Here is a 14,612-nt window from a genome sequence, read left to right as displayed (position 1 = left end):
TGAAAAAGTTGGCTTAAAGCTCAACATTCAGAAAACTAAGATCATGGCATCTGGTCCCATCACTTCATGACAAATAGATAGGGAAACAGTGGAAACAGTGTCAGACATTATTTTCTGGGGCTCCAAAATCACTGCAGATGGTGATTTCAGCCATGAAATTAAAAGATGCTTACTCCTTGGAAGGAAAGTTATGACCAACCTAGATAGCATATTCAAAAGCAGAGACATTACTTTGCCAACAAAGGTCCATCTAGTCAAGGCTATGGTTTTTCCAGTGGTCATGTATGGATGTGAGAGTTGGACTGTGAAGGAGGCTGAGCGCCGAAGAATTGATGCTTTTGAACTGTGGTGTTGGAGAAGACTCTTGAGAGTCCCTTGGACTGCAAGGACATCCTACCAGTCCATTCTGAAGGAGATCAGCCCTGGGTGTTCTTTGGAAGGAATGATGCTAAAGCTGAAACTCCAGTGCTTTGGCCACCTCATGCAAAGAATTGACTCACTGGAAAAGACTCTGATGCTGGGAGGGATTGGGGGCAGGAGGAGAAGGGGACGACAGAGGATGAGATGGCTGGATGGCATCACCGACTCGATGGACGTGAGTCTGAGTGAACTCCGGGAGTTGGTGAGGGACAGCGAGGCCTGGTGTGCTGCGATTCATGGGGTAGCAAAGAGTCGGACGCAACTGAGCAGCTGATCTGATCTGATCTGATTATTATAACGTGAGAGAGGGTGTGAAGAGTTTGGATAGACATTGTTTCATGAAATATGAGAGGCACCATCTTTTCAGAGAAAAGGTAGGAATGCTTCTGAGGTAGGACAACCAGGAGGGTGAGACATCTAAGGACAGCTAGTATGAAGAAGGTAAGTCCTATGGAACAAGGACCTGGAGGGTAAGGATGATGCACAAGCAATACCTCCAAGTATTGAAATAGCAGTCATGTGGAAGACAGAGTTTATTTATTACGTATTTTCAGAGAGAAGTTAAATGAGTGGCTGAAAATTACAGGAAGGCAGATGTTTGTTCAACATAAGCAAGTTCTTGATAACAATTATATCTGTCCAAGATTCAATCTGTAAAGTCATATATAAAGAAAGCCTTCCTGACTTTCCTTAGTGAAAAAGGAAATTGAGGTAAACTGCCTTTAAAAGTCATGTTAATGATTAGATTCTATTATTCTTTCAGATTATCTCTAAGCTGGCAACAAGTTTAAGTTGATAACTGCATTTATTTTTTTGAAGATAGTCTTCTCATTCATTACATATTTTTAAATGGTTACTGTGTGTGAATCCTTACATTAAGTTCTGTGGGTGATTAAGTATGCATAAAAATAATGAGTGTCAGAAGTTTATGATCAAGAAAGGAGGTGTACACATGTATGACACGTACCACACTTGCATACATGTTAAATTTTGCCAAAACATGTATAACATACTATTCTTGGCTGGGGCTCATCATCAGGTTAAAGACAACATGTAATGTAAAGCATGATTCAGATAAAACTCTCATCTTCTTTGCTAGGGAGTTTCTTAAGTGCTCTGTCTCTAGGCCAGGTTATCTGCCTGTCCAAGAGCAAACTGACTCATCCATAGTAAAGATATGAGTCAAATATTCTGGCTTTGTTCTGAGGCCTTTCTTGGCTTGGACTCAATACACTGGACATCGTCTTCCAATTTCCTAGCTAGCTCTTTCAAATCTTCTCAAAAGTTATTATACAAAGAATGAACAATAGGAATTATCCAACAGACCTTCCAAATGCAATACCCAGCAAAGCAACATTGGAGTTACGTAAAACCATCAGTTGCTAAATTCTATCCCTCATCACCAGGAAACTAGTCAACAGCATGAATTCATCAGTTTGAATGCAACCCAATATAGAAAAACAATTCTTGAGTTAGAAGTAATAATAGGATAAAATTTTTTGGTATATGAAGCATTATAAACTTACCAAGTACAGTTCAGGAAATAGCTAAAAATATTATTGCATTATAATAATACTCAATGATATGAATACAGGGAAAAATGAAAATGAGACAGTTACATTTGATGAAGTCACCTTTGAAAGGTCAAAAAAAAATCACAAACAGGAGCTATATAAACCACTGAATTTTTTCCTCAAATAATCTGAAAATAAAAGTTTTCTCAGTTCTAATCTGAGAAGCTGACCTGAGATTGCTGGAAAAGGATGCTCTTCTCTGGGTTGATGCCACAAGCAAGAAGAGCAGCAGTCATGTCCAAGATGCTCTGCCGGAGGATGGTTGGGTCCTGGGGGACAGTGATGGAATGCAGGTCAACAATACTGTACAGCACAGAGTCATGCTCGTCCTGTAACCTCACCCAGCTCTCAATGGCTCCCAGATAGTTGCCGAGGTGGGGGATTCCTGTAGGCTGAATGCCCGAGAATATTCGCTTCACGGCATCTTTCTGGAACAAAGGACAACAAACAAAATTGTTTTTGAAGCAGAATCCATGAATCTGATGCCCATGGTACCACAGCTATGATGGCTACTCCTATTTTTCTTTTTTAATGAAATCTGACACGCATCATCCTTATGCATTTATTTTGTTCCTACTTGGTGCAAACGCTATCTTAGGTGCTATTAGGGGACAGAAGATGATAATATATATTTTTTTCTTTTTGCACCCCAAACCTTACAAATGCAAAGACATGTAAGGAAAGGTCTGCATCTCCAATCTAATTGGAGATAGAAGATACGCTTATGGAAATAAAAGGAACAATACAACATGACAACACAGTCATAACCCGTTTGGAAAGATAAATAGTGGGGTACAGGCAGGAATGCCCAAGAGCAAAAGATGACTGTGGTTCTGGTGGTCATTACAAAGACTTCAGACATGGAAGTGAAATTTCACTGCAGGTTAAAGGGGCTCCAAGGGTTTGTTATGACATGATTCACTCATTGTGCAGGTAAGGCAATGAAGGCCACAGCATTAGGGCTAAAGGTTACTACTACTTAATTCAGTTTTCTTTAAAAATAATTGCTGATATAATTCAATGTGCAGAATCTTGGGTTAAAATTTAGGAAACCTATACTTCATTTCTGATATTACTTCTTGATAAAGTTATTTAACATTTTCACGTTTTAGTTTCCTTTGACTTTTGATAAAATCATACTTGTTTTTTTTTTATTTCTTCAAAAGAAGTTTTTAATTTTGCATAATTTTTAAATTATAAAATCATTTTTGACATGCTTTCCTACTGACCTAATTTGCTGTTACTGAAGTCATAAAAGGAAGTGGGGAAAAAAATGTGCCTCTGTATTTGAAAGATTTTGAATGCAAAAAAAATTTTTTTGCTGTACCATGTGGCTTGTGGGATCTTAGTTCCCCAACCAGGGATTAAACCTGTGCCTCCTGTGGTGGAAGCATGGAATCCTAACCACTGGACTGCCAGGGAATTCCCCTGCAAATTTTTTTCAAAATATATTTTCTGTCCCTAATACAGAGTGAAAAAATGTCATGTTTCCTTTTAATAATTTTGCATTGTATAGTGAAAAACCAAAAACGAATGTATATCAATAAATGTGCTATAACTAAAAGGCTTTGAAAAAATAAAATGCATCCTTATCATTTTTAACAATAGTAAAAATATTACTAATAATAGCCGCAATTTACTGGACAACTACTATGTTGCTGATATTTATGCTCAATGCTTTATATGCATTAATGCATTTATCCCTTATAATACACAATATGGTAGGCATATGATTACCTCCAATTTGCAGACGAGAAAACTGAGGTTCAGAGATATTAAGATATTGACCATGGTCACACAACTCATACATGAGACTGCAATTTCAAGCCAAGTATCACTGACTTCAGAGCTCATGGATGCTCCTTCCACTGGCTATCATGTTTTGCTTAGCCACCAAGTATTCAAACTTTTTACATTCGTTGTATTATTTTGCAACTTCTCTGTCGCCAAAAAAAAAAAGTTATGGGTGAAAAAGAATATTCTTATGTTTACTTGTGTACAAGTTTCTCTAGTGTACATAGTTAGGAGGTGAATTGCTGGGTCATATGGCTCAGCCAGTAAAGAATCTGTCTGCAGTGCAGGAGACCTGGGTTCGATCCCTGGATTGGGAAGATCCCCTGGAGAAGGGAAAGGCTACCCAACTCCAGTATCCTGGCCTGGAGAATTCCATGGACTGTATAGTCCACAGGGTCGCAAAGAGTCAGACACGACTGAGCGACTTTCACTTCACTTCAATTCAAGGTATGCATTCAGTTCAGTTCAGTCGCTCAGTTGTGTTGGACTCTTTTTGCGACCCCATGGACTGCAGCACGCCAGGCTTCCCTGTCCATCACCAACTCCTGGAGCTTATTCAAACTCATGTCCATCGAGTCAGTGATGCCATCCAACCATCTCATCCTCTGTCGTCCCCTTCTCCTCCCGCCTTCAATCTTTCCCAGCATCAAGGGTCTTTTCTAGTGAGTCAGTTCTTCAAGGTATGCATATGTATTTTCAATTGTACTACAGTGTGCTGAACTGTTCCTAAGTATGCAGCTTCTACCACCAATTTCTGTTGGTCCACATCCTCACCAACACTTTGCCAGTAGTTTTAATTTTAGCTAACTGGTGATATAAGGTAGAATCTCATTACAGTTTAATTGCATTTCTTTGATTATTTATTAGAGAAGCTGAGAACTCTTATGGTTATTGCTATTTTAATACCCATATTGCTCTCCCCTGTGGAGAGCCTATTCAGATTATTTTGCCTATTTTTCTGAAGTTGGAAAATGTTTTTATTGATTTAGGACTTTTTGTATATTCTGGATCCTACTATTTTGTTAGTTACATGTGTGGCCAATATATTCTCTCCTTGTGTGGCTATTTGCTTTTTTGTTATCTTTTGAAAAGAGATGGTCCTAATTTTACCAAATATGTAATCTTGATTACAGATTTTTATGTCATAGAACAAATCTTCCAAAATTCCAAGTTTATGAAGATATGTGTATACATATATAAAACATATATGTATGTGCATGCTTTAAGGTTTTATCTTTCACATTTAAGCCTGTATCAATTTGGAGATTTCTACATATGGTGTGAGGCAAGCATCTGCTTTATTTTCTCTCCTTTTAATTTTTCCCTATGTGGATACCTAATTGTTCTAGCACCATTTATTGCAAAGATTGTCTTTCCCACTGCTGTAGAATTCCACTTCAGCATAAATCAAATATCTCTATATGTCTGAGTCTGTATCTGGTCTTTCTATTCTGTCTCATTGGTTCACTGGTCCTTTTGTCTATTTCTGCACCAGTATTACAGTTGTCTTTTTAATAAGTCTTGGGACCTGGTGGAGCAAGGCTTTCTGCCTTATTCTTCAATAGTATCTAACTCACCCTTGGTCTTTTACACTTCTCAATGCATTTTAGAGTCATCTTGTCAAGTTCCAAGAGAAAAAAAACCTGTTGGGATTTTTGATTAGGATTACATTGAGTCCATAGATTGCTTTGGGGAGAACCAACATCTTTATAATACTGGGTCCTCCAATCTTGAAAACCATACAGCAAAAGAGAATTAATGCAGAACATGATGACTATAGTTGATAACACTGTGTTGTATAATTGACATTTTCTAACCGAGTAGAACTTAAATGTTCTCCCTCTCACACACACAAATATGTAAGGTGTTGGTTGTGGTAATAATGAGCTTGATGGGGGATCTTTTTTTCCTTAATTTATTTACTTTTACTTGAATAATTATAATATTGTGTTGGTTTCTGCCATATATCAACATGGATCAGCCATGGCTATACGTATGTCCCCTCCCTCATGAGCCTCCTTCCCATCTCCCACCCCATCCCACTCCTCCAGATTATCACAAAGCCAGAAAGGGGGATCTGTGCACAATATATATCAGATTACCAAGGTATATGTGCACTTTAAGTATCTTACAATTTATTTGTTGATATATATCAACAAAGCTGAAATTTTTTAAAAAAGAATGTAACATTTACCACAGACTTTATATATAATATTAGCTCCTAAGAGCTAATCTACTTCAGATATGTGAGTGCTAAGACTACTTAAATTTTGCCTTTTCCTATTCCCTAAAATTTAAAATCCTACAAATACAGTCTATTTTCCCCATATCTGCTTATTTTCCTCTTTATTCTTCAGATGACAGCTATAAAATAGAATGTTACATCATAGTTCCATGATCCAGAATTGTGCTTGATCCAAGCACTCAGGAGACCTAAAAGATTTGTGGCTCTGAGAATATGAAAAATACCTTTTAAGTAACCGAGAACAAATATGATTTGCACTTAGAATCATACACATGTACACACACACACACACATACACAACGCCCTCAATGACTAACTCCTGAAATCATAATTTAGAGATATTATTTTTAAAATAGTTGGTAGATGAGAACTGAGGATGAGGGACAGAGGTGGGGGCTGGAGAGGAAGAAGGGGAGAAAGAAAAGAAAGGGAGAGAGAGAGTTAGCATAGAATAAGTACCTATCAGTGAGGCTTTCTCTAGTACCTTAGACCATAGTAAGCCCTGGGTTCCTGATATGGGAATAAGTAAAGGAGCTTTCAGTGAGGTTAAAAATGATTAATGGGCTTTAGGGACTGATTGATGAAGAGACAAAGCAAAGCAGAAAAACAAGCTCTGAACTTAATAAATGGAAAGGAAAAAAAAAATACCATCCAGAAACGCTTGAACTAGGATGAAAGGGGACTGTTTATGGTCATGTAAAAGACTGTAAGGACCAGGACTATCAAGCTGGGGGAAAAAAAAGAATATTTCCATACAAATTCCTCCATGTTCAGGAATTATCCCGCAGGACAAATGGAGACACTAATTCTTGAGAAAACTAGAAGAGAAAAGCACTAGAGGACAGACTGTGGGAAAAAAAGAATTGTGACCAGTGGGAATGAACTAGACATGATCTAATACATCTTTTTCATTCTCTAGTTTCTGTGCTTCTATACATCCAGGCAGAGGGAATGATGTTATCAAGAAGTAAGAGCAACAAGAAATGGTTTGTTCAATTTTCAAGGAGCTATTAAGAAAATACAGGCTCTAAATGAGAACTGGATTCCTGGCCTTAAAAATATACAGAGAGTGTCTTGCTCTTCGGTGGTGAGTTTATGTTCCCGTCTGTTCCCCCTGCAAGAGTCAGCAGGCAGCCTGACGGCATGGCAGGGGAGATACGCCTGGTACCATGAAATCATGGGGCTGGAATGTGGCGTTTGGGTGGTGGGAGGATGGGGGTTCTGTGTTCAAAAGCAGGAGAGCTGGAAAAGAATGAAAATGAAAGGAGCATGGGCTTCCCAGTGGATGGGAGGCAAACCACAAAGAAAACAGCTTCAAGACCAGCCCACAGGCATTTACTCCTCAGGCAGGCTGGAGCATCAACCTTCGATCCCTTTGCTGTGCACAGAGACTAAAAAGAAGGTCCATTTTACAAAATAGGTCTTCATTTTTATTTCAGATGTATTTCTTTAACAAAGGCCACTTCCAGTCAATGCAGGCCTTGGCTCATTTTGTAACAGAATTAGTATCACCAATGGGTAGCTTCAACGCTGAGATTTGATATATTCCAGAAGAGAGGATGGGAGTTTGAATTTGAATCAGAGGGAGAACAAATTTATCAATCTGACAGACGTAGCTCGAATCATTCCTGTTATAAGGGACTGAGCACATTCTAAATTCGTAATTATCATAACTTCAGTGATTGCATCCAAAAGCAGTTGAAAAATCCCAAGCTGCTAATAATAGCAAAAGATAATTTTTCTAATCAACTAAAGAGAGCTTCTGATTTTATTCCCAAGTGCATAATATACATCCAAAAAAGCCTGCCTACAAGCTTAGAAACACTTTCAACTTTGGTATGGAGGTGGCAACCAAAGACTTCAACTAAAGATTTCAAGATTCTTATTACAAACTCCTGCTTGTGTCCAGCTGGGGCATCGATTGTGTATGCATCATACCTGTTTTAACTATAGTCGATGGTAGGCCAAAAACGTGGCGGAACAACCATCGTGTCTACCTGGTTCCATGAAAAGCATGTTATCACAGACTGTGATTAGAAAGGAATCAGCATTATCAACTAATTAGGTTTCAAATCTCTTTTTGTAAGTCTTTATTTTGCTAAATAAAAAATACAGCTTAAGCAGCTCTCTGTTAGGGATTCTCAATTCTATCATGTATATCACCCTATCACATATATCTAGGCCCCTTGCATATAATTTTCAACACTTCCTTGAAAATGTCTCTACCATCAACTAGTGATTTAAGAGCTGAAACATAGGAGACCCAGCATAGAAAAATAGCACTTCCATCCTGGCTGGGAGGATCCAGGTGCTTCTCTGAAGCTTTCTTTGGCCACGGCTCAACATTGATCTGCCACAGTCAGCGCTTTCTTTCAGAAGCACAGAGAGCCAGGAGTCTGGTGAGAAAATGCTGACTCAGCACCAAGCGAAAAAAAAAGGAAAAAAAGAAAGGGTTCGTTTCTGCTTAGAAATGAAACCAGATGCTCAGACCTGGGAATCAATATAGTAAATATTAATTCAATATAAGAGAAAGCAGGTCTTATGTCACCCTCAAACCAGAAGGAATATGTAGGCCAGCAATTAAACCTGTAGGAAAAAATCATTATCAAAAAGATAAAAAGAGGAGTGACTAATCCATTAGACTGCGAGTTCCATAAGGGCACAGACGAGACGCACTGACCACACATTGTTAGGCCAGGGAAGCAGTTTGAAAGGAATAAACTTGAGTTTTTAAAACAGTTTTCTATAAACTTTTTTAAGCCACCTCCAAATTTTAAGAGCTGTGCATCTGTCTCCCACCCCACGCACTGTGCTGTCCTTCCATCACACAGCAGAATGCTTTCACAGATGTATTTTTCATTCTTGTGCTGGACTCAAGCAATCAGAAAGATTCCCTGGCACTTGCATGGGCTTCATTGCATGTGACAGAGGCAGGAATTACTGGCCTTACTTTCCAGGAAGGACACTGGAAGGCTAAGTAACCTGCACAAGATCACAGGCAGGTGGTCAGATCTGAATCTCAGCTCTCAGAACTGGACTCGCCCACCTTCTCACTGGTCTGCGTCAGGTTAGAATTTCTTGACTTCAAGGTTGGCCTGAACTTTAACTACCTTCACTCCCACCCACAACTCCCCTCTCCACACACATGCTTCTCCAAAAGGGAAGGTGTGCTTCTCAGAAAGGGAAGGAGATGTTTCCTGAGAGGCCCAGGTAACAGCTGGTGGCACAGCTGGGCCCAGAATCCAGACCTCCGGAGCTAGGCTCACCAGACCACCTGATGCTTTTGTATTCATATTTATCACATTCTTTTCTCCTGCAGCTATTTCTTTTGTAGCTCAGCATATCTTTGGGCTTATTTTCCTCACGCCTTTCTTTTCTGTTTTCTTTCTTACACATCAGTGAATAGTACCTCAGTGAATGTCTCCCCATCAGATGATGAAATATAAAATCTAGGGACTCTGGCTCCTAGGAGAGAATGCACTGTCACCCAAGGGAAGCTAAGCTATGTTGAAATGCAAAGCTTATATGTAGGTATGGAATAATCTGGCAAGTCCTTTTAGTTTTTATTGGAAGAGTGACTCAAATATATTATCTAAACACAACATAAATAATTATAACATGATATGTAGTGAGAAACACTTTTAATTTCTAACAATAATACTGCTTCCTAAACCAAATGAGCCAGGGTCAAATTCTTGACATAAACATCTTAACCACCACTACATAATTTATTTTTACATTGAATGGAACAGTAAATACAGGCAAGAGATCAAGAATACTAAAAATTTTTAAGTATAAAGAATGATCTGAAATGCTTAAGAAAATATTAGTTTTTCCCCATAAGAAAATTTGAACATTGATCTCAAAGTGTTAGAGAAATCATTGCCTAGAAAGATACAAGAGTTTTTTTTTTTTTTTTATCATTGCCTTTTTTGGTAAAATACAGGCTTATGCGTGTATGCTTGGCCATGTTCAATTCTTTGTGACCCTATGGACTGTAGCCCACCAGGCTCTTCCATCCATGGGATTTTCCAGGCAAGAATACTGAAGTGGGTTGCCATTTCCTCCTTAAGGGGATCTTCCTGACCCAGGGATAGAACCCGAGTCTCATTTTCAAATGTAATATTCTTACTAGATATGCCCAACATGTAGAAAAGTCCAAAGAAAAGCTTGGTGTATAGCCAACAGTAGAGTCAGTGAAGGAGCCCCGGTGGGCTCTTCTGCCTTCACTCCAGCCAGCCTCATGAGGAGCTTCCTAGAGCACAGGTTTGCAAACAACTTGATTCAGTATATTTTCGAAATATTAATATGTTGTTGGAAAAAATATTCCTCCTTAGGGTAACAGGAAATATACAGAAAAGAGAGTTTTCACACAAAAAAGGCTGGGACAAAAATGTAAATACCACATACACAGACTTAGCTGTATGTATACATCTTTTCCTTTCTTCCTCTGGGATAAGGCTCGGACATTATGTGACCACTAATCCCTTTCCCAGTCGTCCTCCATTATCTTCCATGAGCAGCTGACCTAGTTACTTACCACTCTTGTATTGCTCGTTCCCCTCGGCCCTCAGACTCTTCCCTCAGCCTGGATATCCTTCGTCCTCGTCTCTGCCTGGAGAACCCCTCCATAGTCTTCAAGGCCAAACAATCTTTCCCTGATTTTAAACTTGCTAAATATACCTTCTCCCTACCAAACACACACACACGCAGTCACTCTCTCCAAGAAGAACAGATCCTTCTTTCATCAGCTCTTCATTATTGCACATATCAGCCTGGTAACTTGGTAAATATTTTCTTATTTGCTTAGTAAATATTTTCCCACCTAGAATATGAGCTCTCCAGGGCTGGGGCTGTCTTTTTCATCTTATATCCCTAGTACATAGCAGTGCCAGGCACATTGTGAGCATCTACTAAGTGTTAGTGGAATAAATGACAAATCTCCCACTCCTACCCCTGACTCTGGCTCCATGTAAAGGGCAAAATAACTACACACAGAATGAACCGAATGTTCCAGTTATAGGTAGTTCCTAAACAAATTACGTTCATGTTTGAAAACTGGTTTTCTGAAACTCAGAAACTCAATTCTTTAAAAGGCAGTTAAACTCCTGGAAGGCAGCCCATGGAAGCCTCATTGAACCCACAGTACTCCTGAAGGATGGTTTTAACAACAGTATTTCAGCTGCACCTAAACACCATTCATAAAATTGTTTCTGTGGGAAAGTGAAATCCAAGTTCTATTTTGGGACACACGAGAACTACCTACCCAGTGGTGGCTCTGACTTCAGAGCAGAAAGCACTTAAGAGGAACAATCTGGTAGGAAGAGCAGGCTGTATTTGCATACGGACTTTTGAGATTAGATTTACGATTATTTGGAGGAGAAGGGGACGACAGAGGATGAAATGGTTGGATGGCATCACTGACTCAATGGACATAAGTTTGAGTAAACTCCGGGAGTTGGCAATGGACAGGGAGGCCTGGCATGCTGCAGCCCATGGGGTGACAAAGAGTCGGACACAACTGAGCGACTGAACTGAACTGAACTGGAGGTGGAGCAACATGTGGGAGCTTCCTTCAGCATTATCAGCTTACCTAACACTGATATTGTGCCTATATGGTCTGTCCTGGAGGTGGCTGCCCTGGCTGCCACTGTTGAGAAGAAAGTTCAGAAGGTGGAAGGCAGGTGCTGGAGCAGAGGTTCCCACCCTATGTCTCTGTACCTGCAATATCACCTGAATAGGGACCTTTTAGGAATGCAGATACCTGGGCTCCAATCCAGACCTACCAATAAGCCCAGATACCTGGGCTTATTCCAGAAGAAAACTTAAAGAGTTATGCAAGCTGTGCCTTGACAAGTCTTCCAGGTGACTCTGATGCCCTCATTTGAGAGGGGCTTTGGGGGCACTCATATGTAGTCTTAAAATTCACTTCAACTACATAAAATGAGGTACAAATGAAAACATTTGAATAAAAGACAGAAGATACATTTTTAAGCTACCAGTTCTCAATCTTGTCTACACAGTGATCACCTGGGAGCTTTGAAAAATACCAGTGCCTGGGTCCCATCCTCAGAGATTTTGATTTAATCAGTTTGAGATTTGGCATGAGCATAGGGAATTTTTAAAAGTTCCCTGTGTGATTCTAATGTGTGTCCAAGATTGAAAAACCACTATTCCTACCAACTACTACATAATTACTCTCTAAAACTGCCGACCTGATTGGAAACATAGAAATACACGCACACAAACAAACGCATACACACACATGAGCATACAAATGGACTACAAAAATGCGAAAAGTTCACTTGCTTATAATTTACATTTCAAGGTAATAAAATCCCTGAGCATTTATGCATTAATCCACAGTCAAGGATCCCTTTGGCTTCAGGCAGAAGTTCAGCAAATTATGGTCAACAGATTATGAAGGTGTGGCTAGAGTCCCTACATTGGTGAGAAAAGATCAAGTAAGCACACTACCTTCCACCATTAGGTAAACTTACTTGATAATGCCCAGTCTCATAAATCCTTATGGCTCAGGGATTCAAGAAGCTTCCCAGCTGGCACTTGTGGTAAAGAACCCACCTGCCAATGCAGGAGACATGAGATGCGGGTTCAATCCCTGGGTCGGATCCCCTGGAGGAGGGCACGACAACCCACTCCAGTATTCTTGTCTGGAGCATCCCATGGACAGAGGAGCCTGGCAGGCTACAGTCCATAGGGTCATAAAGAGTCAGACACGACTCAAGTGACTTAGCAAGCAGGGATTCAAGAAGCATGTACAGCCCAGACATTGACAAGAAAATAATCCCACTAAGATTTTGATATCAGAATTGTAATGGATAGAATACAAAATTATCACTGTATAGAATGCTTTTTTCTACCTATTTCCCTGTGTGAAAAATTCTCTAACTTCCTCTAACCCCTACAGAGTCTGAATTCAAAACTCAGGCAGTTGTAGCTGGGTTTCATGGTCAGCTCAGTCAGTTGAGGAAAACCTGAACTAACCACTGGTGGCCTTGGATAAGTGAAACCAAGATGCCAGAAATTCTTATATCCAACAAATGAAGGAACTCCATGACCTCGGTGTTCTGAAACTTTGAGAGACAGCATGAATATCTTGCAGGGTTCCCTAGTGATTCAAACAGTAAAAAATCTGTCTGCAATGCAGGAGACCCAAGTTTGATCCCAGGGTCAGGAAGATCCCCTGGAGAAGGAAATGGCTGCCCACTCCAGTATTTTTGCCTGGAGAATTCCATGGACAGAGGAGCCTGGCAGACTTCAGTCCATGGGATCGCAAAGAGGCGGACACGACTGAGCAGCTGAGCACACACATACACACAATACTACAAACAAAGAAAAAAAAAATTCTAAAGTTATTTTCTTGGTATAAAAATATTTCACCAAAAAAACTCTTCAACTATCCTAAATACTACTGGGTGAAAAAAGTTATTTTGCAGGACCCATGGCCCCCTTTCTCATCATCCAACCTGTGCTACTGCTGCTAAGTCACTTCAGTCGTGTCCGACTCTGTGCGACCCCATAGACGGCAGCCCACCAGGCTCCTCCGTCCATGGGATTTTCCAGGCAAGAGTACTGGAGCGGGGTGCCATTGCCTTCTCCCATCCAACCTGTAGACTGATACAATTCCCAGGGTTGTTTGAATAGTATTTGTTTCAGTTCAGACCCTTCTGTCAGCTCATTCTGTTAACTTTAGAATAAGTTAGAAAAATGGCAAACTCAAGCAGTAAAATATGATGACTGTGATAACTTGTCTGGTTATTTATCGTGGTTAAGCAGTAGGCTTTAGCACCACACTGCCTGGGCTGAGTCCTGGTTCTATGACTTATATGGTCTTAAACACCTACAAAATGGGATAATAATATACCAGACTCACAGGGTAGATGACTTTATTAGTGATGAGTTTTTTAGTGTAAAGTGCTTAGTGCCTGGCATGGAGTAAGCTCTCCAGAAAATATCTGATCATTGATGGAGGTCAAATTTTTAAGTGTTTAAAGATTTTCACCCAACCATCCAACAGTAGGGCTTCCCAGGTGGTGCTAGTGGTAAAGAACACATCTGCTAATGCAGGAGACACAAGAGCAACAGGTTCTATCCCTGGGTCGGGAAGATCCCCTGGAGGAGGGCACAGCAACCCACTCCAGTATTCCTGCCTGGAGAATCCCATGGGCAGAGGAGCCTGGCAGGCTTCAGTCCATAGGGTCACTAAGAGTTGGACACGACTGAAGTGATTTAGCATGCACATACGCGTCCAACATACAGAAATGTGTCCTACAGAAATACTCATATTAGAATGTAAGTCTACCTGGCATTCCCTATATGAGTAATGACAAAAGGACTACAAGCAACTAAATGTCCATTAGGGAACATACTAAATAAACAGTAGTTTTATTTTTAAATGATGGAGTAGCATGCAACAGATAAGAAGAACATAAGTACTAAGAGCACAGAGTGGAGGTGAAGAGGCCCAACTCTGGAGTCAAAGGGCCAAATCCAATACCAGCTCTGTACACACTAGCTGTGTTTCCTTGTGCAAGTCACCGAACTTTCTCATCTGTAAA

General features: G+C 40.1%; 1 protein-coding gene across 2 annotated transcripts in view; it reads right to left on the bottom strand.

The window, feature by feature from the left end:
- The window catches only part of WARS2 (tryptophanyl tRNA synthetase 2, mitochondrial), a 94,485-nt gene that overhangs the window by 48,006 nt on the left and 31,867 nt on the right, over window positions 1-14,612 (bottom strand). Inside the window, exon 2 of one of the 2 annotated variants that reach the window (XM_010847217.1) lies at window positions 2,165-2,422. In XM_010847217.1, coding sequence (XP_010845519.1) covers window positions 2,165-2,422 — 258 coding nt within the window. The remainder of the gene's footprint in view (window positions 1-2,164; window positions 2,423-14,612) is intronic. The other variant, XM_010847218.1, reaches the window with a different exon arrangement.

This window comes from Bison bison, unplaced genomic scaffold (assembly GCF_000754665.1).
Source record: "Bison bison bison isolate TAMUID 2011002044 unplaced genomic scaffold, Bison_UMD1.0 scf7180017864247, whole genome shotgun sequence".
Classification (NCBI taxonomy): domain Eukaryota; kingdom Metazoa; phylum Chordata; class Mammalia; order Artiodactyla; family Bovidae; genus Bison; species Bison bison.
The sequence above is the reverse complement of the archived record's forward strand: the minus strand, read 5'-3'. Positions and strand labels throughout refer to the sequence as shown.